This window comes from Podarcis liolepis (assembly GCF_965112155.1).
Source record: "Podarcis liolepis genome assembly, chromosome: 10".
Lineage (NCBI taxonomy): Eukaryota > Metazoa > Chordata > Lepidosauria > Squamata > Lacertidae > Podarcis > Podarcis liolepis.
In genome coordinates, this window is record NC_139562.1 from 22239000 (window position 1) to 22250806 (window position 11807).

Below are 11807 nucleotides of genomic sequence, written 5' to 3' on the forward strand. Positions count from 1 at the left end.
GTGTCCAGAGTAGTTTGCTATGCAGCATGGTGCAGATGAAACAAAATCCTCAAGTCATATCTTTTCCGCTTGCAGGGTCAAAGCAGCTGGAGAGTAAGGACTGGGCATGATTTTTTGCAGGGGGGAAAAGCAGTGCAAAAGCAAACTATTAAAGACACCCCCTTCTTTGCAACCGGTTCACCACCACCTGCTTTCAAATTGCAGCCTCAGTGTCAACATTTTGCAGAATATAAAGCCTGATAAATCAAAGAACTGCACCCAGTATGTATTTATGCCCTTGCAGAAAATGCTATTGTTAGCACCCCTCCTGCAAAACATATTCCACGACAGATGTTCAGATTTTAATCAATGGTGTTGGCACCGTTTCTCTGCTAAGAGCTTCTAGTAGATCATAGCACTAACCTAGAATTAAACTTGGAGAGGCACAAACATCAAAGCCTTCAGGGCAGATGGAAATGGATCCAATATGCTGAGTCAAAATACTGCCAGCAGCCGTGCCAACATAAAAGTGCCTGCCCTGCCCCATTTTGTTTCCCTTGGCATGTGATTGCTTTTGACGGCTATGGTCAGCACTCTGTTCCCTCTCAGCCCACAACTCTGGCTGAATAATTCACTCTGCGTGTAATTTATAACATCAGTGCTGACTCAGAGGCAGAGGGCATGCTATGTGCACAGGAAGCCACAGGTTCAATCCCTTAGAAAAGACCCTGACCCAAAGAGCGGCCAATATTGGTAAGATGGAGAATGAGTCTCACCTGGTAGAAGGCCGCTTCCTATGCTCCCAGCAGCATTTCAAATTAATGAAGCCTGAAGAGTTAGATATGGACTGGGACAAGTTTCTTACTAAACCACATTGCCTGCAAGTTTGCAGGTGAAGGTGCTGCCTTCAATCCCCAGATCAAACTAGTGGCCCCCAGAACTCTGTGCTTCTTCCCCCATTCCTGGCACTCTCCAGATGTTTTGGACTACAGTCCCCATCATCCCTGACCACTGTACATGCTAATTGGGCCTGACGGGAGTTTGAATCTACCACCATCTTAAGGCAGATACTGCATTACACAGACATCACTTCACTTCTTTGATTGTTATCGATGCTAAGGAAGTACTCTTCAGGTTGTTGTATAATTTATTAGAGTTTACATTACGATGGGGGGGGGGAAGTGGGGACATTTCACTTAGCTTAATTGAGAAAGAGACTGGAGCACATTATACGGTCAAACCTAAGCTAGCTTTATCAAGGCACACAGCAAGCAAATAAGCATTTTGTGTAAGTTGGAATTTGTTGATTTTTGGAATGGAAATTTAGGAATTTGTTGATTTCTGACCAAGATATGGTCAACCCATGTACAGGGTTGCATCTAAAGTTAGTCCAATGCAGACGAGACCCATTAATTTCAATAAACATTGGTAGCTTGAGTCTGAGTATTTTAGTTATTTTTGCTTTTGCATCCCACATTTTCTCCAAGAAGCTCAAGCTAGCATACGTGGTGTTCTCTCTCTCCGTATTATTCTCACAACCACCCTGTGAGGCGGGTTAGACCGAGAGACGGTGCCTGGTTCAAGGTCAACCAGGGAGCTTCACGGCTGAGTGGGGATTTGACCCTGGTTCTCCAAGTCCTAATCTAATACCTGAAAACCTCCACCAGGTTCATTTATGGCAAGTGCATTACTACCAGGAGAATCACTGAAAATGGGCAGGACAGGGTAGAACTGGAAGAAAACAGGGAACTGAACTTCCAAGTAGTTTTAAAGCTGAACGAAAGTAAACTTTCAACTTGGCCTTCAGCCTATACCTCAGCTTATTAGCCGTACTTTATAACTTAAAACAGAGATCTGATGCAACGCATAGTTTAGTTTTGAATGGTGTTCTTCTTGAAGCCTGTTAAGTAACTATCTGGTGTTGTAATAACTATTGCCTTGCACCACTGATTTTTTTCTCCCCACTCCATTTCATTAAAATATAAAACTATGGGCTTTCTTTGAAAATGTACAATGAAAAGAAAGTCAGTGCTAAGATTACTCTTTGTGTTACAGTAATACTGTTGTCTGCTGCTAGAGGCTCACAAACAGTTTCCCCTCTTTCAGTATTAAACCGATAACTTATGGCCATGATACTTTTTGTGCACCTGTTTGAAGAAACGCACTACTCACCTTGGCTGGCAACCCTGGTTCCACCTGGCTCTCTTTTTGGCTGGGATCATCCCTGAAACGGTAAGTTTAATCACGTGAAGAAGCATCCCAGTTGCAAAGACAAGACGCAACTCCCAACTCTATTACTCAGTTTCACCATTTAAATATTTCAAACACCAGCTTCAGGAACTTCTCAAGCTGCATGAAGTATTTATGTAGGCATTTCCGCATAAGCATAAGAGACCACTAGAAAAAAAAATCACTCAAAGACCACAGAGGCTATAGCCCTCAATTTATGGTGATCGACATTCTAGTTTACAATCAATTCAGATTTCAAATTAATGCACAGCTGCCCTGACATCTGCAGACAGAGAGGGTTAGTGATGCAGCATTTTAAACACATGAAATCCAATCCCAGTCTTTGTGAAATCCGAGACACTTGGAAACAAGTATTCATCCAACTCTGACAGACCTGAGGTTAGGGGATGGATTTGGTGATACCTCCAATCCATGTTGTTTCATAGGGATAGACAGGATTCTTGTTGGGGGGAGGGGGCAGAACCGACTTGATTGGTTAGTTAAGTATTTCTGTTGTTTTACTTGATCTAGAGAGTGACAACTGCTATGCCCATGTTAAGTTTTGCATGTATTTATTCATAAGCCTGCCCTGTCCCATTTCTGCAGTAACCTGGCAATTTCTGTTTTTTAAAATGCTGTAGGAAAATTTGTGTTTAATCATATCCTTAAACATCATAACACACATATTTAAATATTTATTTTATATTCCATTCTATGCATTTCTAAACCAGTTTAACCCTTGAATAAAGTGCTCAATGCATTTTGGTACATTTCTTTCTTTTTGAGCTGGCAGTACTGCAAAATTCAGGGAAGTGCAGAATCCCAAAGATCTGTGCTATTAGTCTGGGAGGTACAGATCAGTTCAGTTTGCTTTAAAATGCAGACCAAATGACATCCTCCACCATCCCTACCTGCAGAGAGCTTAATTTTTGAAATCCTTCTCCCCCCCCTTCCTGTGCCTGAAGATACAGGAATAACTCCTGCAGTTGAAAGCAATTAAGCTTCTCAGTTAGCCTTTGGCATCCGAACCCATATTGATGCAATGCTGATTGCTTAGTGACAGTTGATTACGCATTGACAATTGACAGCTGCTGGTTGGACCAGTGAAGGCCGAAACCTGTCTTTCCACAGTAGGCCATCCGATTAGATGTACCATGACCCATTGTCAGTAATCTTTACAGTCAAGTGCCATTATGCTTTTCACTCATACAATACACCCTGCATGCTAGCTCCCCTAGCTAGGCATGGCTTTGAGAATCAGGGGGGGGAGGAATAATCTTCCTATTGTTTTTTTAAATCTATTTTTTGTAATCATACAAAACACACGCAGCCTATTATTTAACACTAAGAAACAGACACAACGCGGAACGCTTTCCGCATCCCCCGCCCACCTCCAGGAAGATTGCCAATTCTTAGCTTTGCGGTGTGCTCCAGTGGTTTAAGAGAGTCACACAGAGAGGTTATTAGAGTGGCGCTTTTATTGATCAACACAGCACTTGCTGGATGTCTCCTTTACATGCAGCAAAGACAAAGGAGCCCTCTTTGGGTTGAGGCAAAGGCTTTCAAAGCTTCCTATTGTTAAGAGAACCTTTCTGCCAAGAACTCCCAGAATCCTGGCAGTTTTATCCAATACCCTGCTTGATGCAAGAAGTCCAGAGCATCCCCAACAGCAATGGAGTGTGTTTTGAAGTGAAGCAGCTGAGCAGGACAGCCTCCCCACACCAGAGCCATGCTCCCAGGAAGGCCTCCAAAAAATCAAGAAGCTGTATTGACCTACAAACCCACTGAACTTCAACAAAACATCTTCTACCTCAGATGCTGAAGGCGCTATGCCCGGGTGCCCAGTTTCTGGGGAGCACAGGTAGAGAGAGTGCTGTTTGCTTCCTGTAGGTATTGAGCTGGCCACTGCAAGAACGGGATACTGAACTAGATTTCATTTGAAACAAAAACCATCTTGCAAAGAACTGCGAGGAAGGAGGAGGAGTGATCTGTTTTGCATGCAGAAGACATCCCAGCTTCAGTCCCTAGCATCTCCAGGTAGGATTGGGAATGTCAACAGTCTGAAACACTGGAGTCCGAACAAATGATTCTCAGCTTGGTGGGTCAATAGTCTGATATGAGATAAAGGAGCTTCCAAACCACTCCCTCCATAGATGACTGTACAGCCTCTGGAGAGGATTGGATTGTAGGGTGGTTCATGTGCTCAGTTCATGTGGCCAGCCGAGTTGGACCTCTTCAACCACTGTGAAGGCGTTTTTCAGAACACTCTGCCAAGACCATATAACACCGGTCTTAAAGGATCTACATTGGCTCCCAGTACATTTCGAGCACGATTCAAAGTGTTGGTGCTGACCTTTAAAGCCCTAAACGGCCTCGGCCCAGTATACCTGAAGGAGCGTCTCCACCCCCATCGTTCAGCCTGGACACTGAGGTCCAGGGTCTACTTGCGGTTCCCTCCCTGCGAGAAGTGAGGTTACAGGCAGAGGGCCTTTTTGGTAGTGGTATACCCTGTGAAACACCCTCCCATCAGATGTCAAGGAAATAAACAACTATCTGACTTATAGAAGGCATCTGAAGGCAGCCCTGTTTCAGGAAGTTTTTAGTGTTTGATGTTTTCTCGTGTTTTTAATATTCTGTTGGGAGCCGCCCAGAGTGACTGGGGAAACCCAGCCAGATGGGCAGGATATAAATAAATGTATTTATTATTATTATTATTATTATTATTATTATTATTATTATTATTATTATTGCAAAGGAATGTCAGAAATTTATAGCAGGCAAGCTGTCAGAAGTTTGTCCATTGTTATCAAACTTCTCACTCATGAGGCCCTGCAACACAGTATTAAAAACCAATGGGCTACAAGATGGCTACCCTCGTATCTCCCTTTTGCCCCCTATAGAATATATATTCTTAAGAAAAAAGAGAAAACACTCACAGCTCCCCTCTGGCTTTCCTCTTGCCACTGGGATGGAAAACCATTTGCCGATAAGACTCCGGTGTGAAGGGGTTAATGTTAACTAAGGAAGCGGGGGGAGTTTCCTCGGAGTCAGGACAGGAAGTGAACCTCAAGTTCCTCATCCCTTTGGAGGGGAACTTTCCCACAGGTGAAGGGAAAGCTGTCTTGGACAAGAGGCTCTAGATTGAAAACAACAACAGATAGTCAGCGGAGAACAGTCTAGTCCACTAGCATCAACCTGCAATAAAGAGAAAGGTCATAATGCTTGTTATTCCCAAACTCACCAATACCTGGACACCACATTAAGCCAGGGGTAGGTAATGTAGTGTCCGCCAGATGTTGGATTCTCAACTTCCATCAGGCCTAGTCAACCTGGCCTATGGAAAGGGACCATGGGAGCTGTCCAACAACATCTGGAGAACCAGTTTTCCCACCTTTGTTATGCTTTGTAGTGCCAGTGGGTTAGGAATGTAAAAGACCTTCCTTGCTACATCAGACCAAGGTCCATCCAAGCCAGTGTTAGGATAATGGAAGTCCAGCCACATCTGGAAGGATCCACGATGGCTGCACCTGCTACACAAATTGCAGCTGGAATATCAGAGTCATGTGAAGGCTTTGACTTCCCGTCAAGTCGAATCCTTGTCAGCCATATGGATTTAAATCACAAAAAGGGGTCTTTCAACTATGTTACTATCACAGCAGGCTATTTTTGGCAGCAAAGCTTAAATACAGAACTGCAGATGCCAGGAGGATCTGCAGGCATCCAGCTTAACAAGCAGGAAGATGAAGGGGATTTTCTAAATTGCTCCATTTCAAACCTTAAGAGAGCAAAAATGCAATTAAGAGACTCACTCAGGATTGTGTCTTTATACCTCGCAGAAGCTCCACATCCAAGCCTGGGACTTGGAAGTGACAGAAGCTGCTTTGAAGTAAAGCTTGTTCCTGCAATGCTACTTGAAGTCATTTTGATGGTAAAAATATATACATACACTCACAGTATGGTGCACCCATTAGAAAGAACTTCAGCAGAGACTCTCAACAGCCAGCTATTCATCTGAGAGAATATAGGTGCAGCTTTTACAATGACAGAGGGAGAAGAACACAACTGAAGGTGTTTCTGTCTACCTAGCCCAGTATCACTTGTTAAGCAGGTGTACAATTCATTTACACCCCACCTTTCCTTCAAGGAGCATAAGGCATCAGGCATGCTTCGCCTGCTCCCCAATTGCACCCTCACAACAACCCGGTGAAGTAGATTCAACTGAGAGAGAGCGGTCACTCATGGCCAAGTGAAGATTTGAACTTGGGTTTCTCCAGTCTCAGTCTATGACACTAACCACTGCACGGCATTTCCTTTTATAGGTACCATACTACTGGGACATGGGGCACTGGACAGGAGAGGTTAACGGAACCAGAATGACTGCAAGTGTTCCTTAACAGTCAGTGGAAAAGTTGCCAAGTATGTCCTGTTAGGATGGCCGTTAGCTAAGTGGTAGTGGTTGCTTTCTGAGTAGTTTGGAAATATATGGAAGGTGGAACTGACTATCACTCCAAGCAAAAGATGTAATCTAGGTATGTGTAGGTATCTGTGAAAGGGAACAGAGATGATAAAAGGGCTAGGTGAGCATGTGAACAGACCTGGGCGGGCTTCAGGTTCATGTCCTCCCCTGATTGAGTGCGGCTGCACTCTGGTCTCTGTAAGCTCTCGTTTCCATTCTAACCATAGCTATGTGTTATGTCCAAACCCTGACCTACTGTACTTTAGCATATGACTTTGGTTTACTGAAACATGGCACATTGATGCTTTAGTTTATGAAGTTGGCTAGTTTCAATATACCACACTTAAGATTAAGCAGGGGGCACACAAAATGCTAAATAGCAGTTCAATGAAACCAGAAACAGATTTCTGAGCTCCTTATGACCACTAAGGAGATGGAAAGCAAAAAAGAAAAAGAAAAGCCCAAGGCTCAGCCAGGCTCATTCACATAACCCTAAATTATAGTTTAGTGCTATATGTCTAAACCAGATCAGAGAGAGAGAGAGATGAGTTTGTGGGCTCTGTAAACTAACAGTGTTTAGTGGTGCTGGCTGCCTCTCTGGAAGTTTGATGTGGGACATTGGAATTTGCAATCGAGAGTGTTCATTCTGGTTCTAGGATGAAAGGTAAAGGTAAAAGGACCCCTGACCGCTAGGTCCAGTCGCGGACAACTCTGGGGTTGCGGCGCTCATCTCGCTTTATTGGCTGAGGCGTACAGCTTCCGGGTCATGTGGCCAGCATGACTAAGCCGCTTCTGGTGAACCAGAGCAGCGCATGGAAACACTGTTTACCTTCCTGCTGGAGCAGTACCTATTTATCTACTTGCACTTTGACGTGCTTTCGAACTGCTAGGTAGGCAGGAGCTGGGACTGAGCAACGGGAGCTCACCCTGTTGCGGGGATTCGAACTGCCAACCTTCTGATCAGCAAGCTCTGTGGTTTAGGATGAAACTTGTCCCCAAATTCGCAGCAGTTCTTGTCATTTGAAAGAGTTTTCTATTTTTCTGGCTTATGCATATGGTACTTTAGAATTTCAGTCCACAAACAGTTGAACTTATTGTATCGTTTGTGAGGTGGTGTGTGCACTTCTTTTTCTGTGAAACATTTCTTCAGCACTCTGCAGTCTTGCCAGCTGCCCACACTTCCTGATCTGAGGAAAATCCATGGGACGAGTTGCCTCATGACATCTTCCCCTGAGCTTCAAATTAAAGCACGGGAAGATATGGAAGCTGGCTACCAAGCGCTTGAGATTAGTATGTCAAATGATTTTGTTCAAGGGAAGTCCTTAAAAAGAGTTCTACACAATCATTTCTTTAAAATTAAGAGAGACTTTGCTTTAAAAACCCCCCAAGCATAAACAACTGGAAGGCTTCCAGTAAGCAGCCTCCCCACCTTTCTGTGCTTGGAGAAAAGTCCAACCATGGTTATCACGCTGTTTACAGGAAGCACACATACCCAAAAACACTGCTAAGTGCAGGGCACCAGAGACATGGTGTAGAGGTTAGCATATCAGACTAGGACCTGGAAGACTAGAGCTGAAATCCCCCTTCTGTTATGAAGTTCACCAGGCCCCAGTTCAGTCATGGCCTCATGGCCTACGTCACAGGGTTGTTCTGAGGATGAAATGTGGAGGGGGAGAACCATGTACACCACTTTGTGAGCCCCTTGGAGGAAAATGGGGTCTAAAAGTTACAGTAGAAATATTAAGATTTGTGGAATGAAAAAAAGGATGCTCACAAAGACTCCTCAACCACGTTGAAAGTCTAAACTGCAACCAAAGCCGCCTCTCCCCCGTTGAGGATATTTATACATAATGTGCCATATAAATACACACACCACATCACCTTACCTTTGGAGTATGTGGGGTGTCACAGAGCTGGAGCTTTTGCCAGGTGATGTAGTGCAGCGGCGTCCCAGGATAATCTTCCAAAGGGAGAGGTTTCTTCCTCAGAGATTCCTTACCTTTCCTCACTGGACTTGCCCATGATTTCGGGAAAGAAAGATCATCCAACTGCCTCTGTGGGGTGACCGGAACAGGGCAGTTTACTCTCCAGTTCCCAGTCTCCCAGTTTTTCTGAGGGGTGACATGACTCGGCTCTTCCTCTTGCATGCTATTGTCTTCTTCCAACTCAGTGTCTTCTCCACAACTTGAAAAATCCAGCTTCTGGATGAAGTTATTACCGCTACTGCTCTCCCAGTCATCCATGGTAGCTGGAAAGAAACAAAACACACAGCCCATTGATTAGCCTTTTGCAATACCTGTCTCAGCCTAGGAAGTTACACCTAGCCTAAGGCTCCAGGAACAAATTCCTTCAAAACAAAGTTCTTAGATACTTTCCCCTTCAATCTTCTCAATTGCGCAATTTCACACAATGCAAAGGCCACACAAACTACCTTGACTTTGTCCCCAGAGTTGTATTTGCTTACAAGAGCTAGTTTTCAGCTTTTACTCAATATACAGACATCCATTTTGAATTATCCCACAGCTACACTGGCATAAGAAGACATACTCCATTTGAAAATAAGACGGCATTTAAAAAAGAAAAATAGTAAGGGAGAGAAAGAGAGACTCTGAGGAGACCCAGGAATAAGGGTATTGTTATATTAACCCTGAAATTCTATGTACACTGCTTTGGGAATTAGCCCCACTGAACTCACTGGGAGTTTTTCCAAGTAAATGTGAATAGTCTGTGGCTGCACACAGGTCTCATATTAATCAGGAATAAGCATTTAGTCCACAGCTGTCCTCACACAAGGGGTTAAGTCAGTATATACAGAAACTAGGCAGAGAAAAGCCCCACATAATAATCCCTTTACACTGATCTCCAGAAGGAAGGCCCTATGCTACAGCCAGATGCAAAGGCACCCAGCCAGCTAGCAAACATTTTCTGACATAGCCCATTCTGACTGGAAAAACTGGCCCTTAATAATGCCCTCACAGAATTTATAACTGCTCCAACCCACTGCCATTAAAAACGAACAATTAAAAGCACAGCATCACCTGTGTTCAAAATGACCCCATACCATTTCCTGCTCTTTCCTTCCTGCTTAGCCTACTGAATTGCAGGTCTGGCCTTACAGTGCATGCTGGGATTGAGGTTTTGCAAAATGCCACTTAAGAGCAGTTCCCTTCCCTGCATAGCTTCCTGTTTTTCATCGTGGTCCATCCTGCAAGGACTTGCATCTATGCAGCTCCCTCAGCAGTGGAAAGTGCTTGCCCATGAAAAGTAAGGGTGAGCAGTGACGTAGCCAGGTTTGCTGGCGATACAAAATTGTTCAGAGTGGCTAAAACAGAAAGAAGATGGCAAAGAGGTCCAAAAGGACATCTCCAAACGGAGCGAATGGACATGATTTCACAGATACACTCATGGGGTCTGAACCAACCAGAAATGAGACCTTGGGGGGGGGGGTGTCACAGTAGACAGCTCACTGAAGATGTTGACACAATGTCTGGCAACAGTGGGGGGGGGGGAGGCGGCAAATTCCATACAGTGGTACCTCAGGTTACATACGCTTCAGGTGACAGACTCCGCTAACCCAAAAATAGTACCTCGGGTTAAGAACTTTGCTTCAGGATGAGAACAGAAATCGTGCTCCGGCGGCGCGGCAGCAGCAGGAAGCTCCATTAGCTAAAGTGGTGCCTCAGGTTAAGAACAGTTTCAGGTTAAGAACGGACCTCCAGAACAAATTAAGTACTTAACCCAAGGTACCACTGTACTAGGGATCATTAGGAAATGAAAATAAAACACAGAGCCGTTATTGAAATCTGCGGTGTAACTGCACTTGGGAGCAGTAGCACGTACAGTTCTGGCCGCCTTGCCTGAAGAAGGATATTGTAGAGTTGGTATGGAGAAAGTGGTTGGAGAAATGTTGTTCTCCACAACTCAGGGCCACCCACTGCAGTTGAAATGTTGGAAGATTCAGGACAGGCAAAAGAAAAGACTTTTGCACATAGTTAAAACCGTGGAATTCATTCCCAAAAGAGGCAGTGTCGGCCACCAACTTGCAAGGCTTTAAAAGAGGATAAGGCACATTCAAGGAGGGTAAGGGTATCAGTGGCAGGTATGCTATGGCATGATCCTTCTTTCCTGGTCTATCTTTAGTGTCTGCATGTTTTGGATTTTCTGGCTGATTGGCTCTGAAGCTAATTGTTATGATTTGTTAGTATTTGTGTTCTGGATGGTAAACATCTTTGGAAAAATAGGCAGGATATGCATTCATATATATATATATATATATATATATATATATATATATAACCTAGCTTGCAGTCCAAACCAGCATATTGGCAAGTCCAGAGGGAGGTCCTACTGAACTTGGTGGAGAATAATTGTGCATAAGCCGAAGTGCCAGAAAGTAAGTCCCATTTCTGATTGGACACCCCCAGAGATTGTGCCTTTAGGATGTAATCCTGTGCAGAGGAACTTGCAACCAAATCTTGTGCGTATTTACTCATAGGTGGCACTTTGACCGACAGACTTTTTCTTTCGGATATGTGTGGTTGCACTCCTAACCCCGCTTACCACAGAGTAAGCCCCATTCAAAAGGCCAGCACTTACACGCAGCAACACGGTTAGAGCAATAGACTTGGGTGCAAATCCTCATAGCATGGAACGCAGCCTCACAGGGTTGTTGCCACGAAAAGGTGGGGAACAAAGAACCCCCAAACTCAGAAGAAAATGTCATTCATTTTAAAGGCGCGTGCGTCCCTGTTAAGCCTTTTAAGAAAGGCAAAAGGCTACAAGCATTTGCAGTGCAAGCCCTTGAGCAGTTTAATGGGGTGGGGGATTTACACGTAGCGCAAAACGGATCGGGCTGTTAAGCTCTCAGGTGCAGCGCTGCGCGTGTTTACTCGGGACTTTTCCTTCCCACCGAACAAGCGTCCAGAGGCCCGTGCGCCACCTCCCAAGTTTGCGCGCGGCCGCCAGCGCGCACACGGGCTTGCAGCCGGCCGATTCCCTGCGCACCAAGAGGATCGCGGGCAGAGGCAGGCGGGCATCCCTCCTCCGAGCTGGGCGTCAGCTGCCCGCAGCCCGCGCAAGGCCCCGTCTGGCCGGCCGGGCCGGGAAGCGAGGGGGCCGGGCGTCGTCGGAGCGCGCCAAGCGC

General features: G+C 45.0%; 1 protein-coding gene across 10 annotated transcripts in view; it reads right to left on the bottom strand.

Moving 5' to 3' along the window:
- Window positions 1-11807, bottom strand: part of WEE2 (WEE2 oocyte meiosis inhibiting kinase) — a 28381-nt gene that overhangs the window by 7817 nt on the left and 8757 nt on the right. Inside the window, exons 1-4 of one of the 10 annotated variants that reach the window (XM_083462019.1) lie at window positions 11637-11793; window positions 8551-8912; window positions 5145-5344; window positions 2152-2203 (exon numbers count right to left, since the gene is read on the bottom strand). In XM_083462019.1, coding sequence (XP_083318145.1) covers window positions 2152-2203; window positions 5145-5344; window positions 8551-8912; window positions 11637-11700 — 678 coding nt within the window. In that variant the 5' untranslated portion in view covers window positions 11701-11793. The other 9 variants (XM_083462017.1, XM_083462018.1, XM_083462020.1 and 6 more) reach the window with 9 other exon arrangements.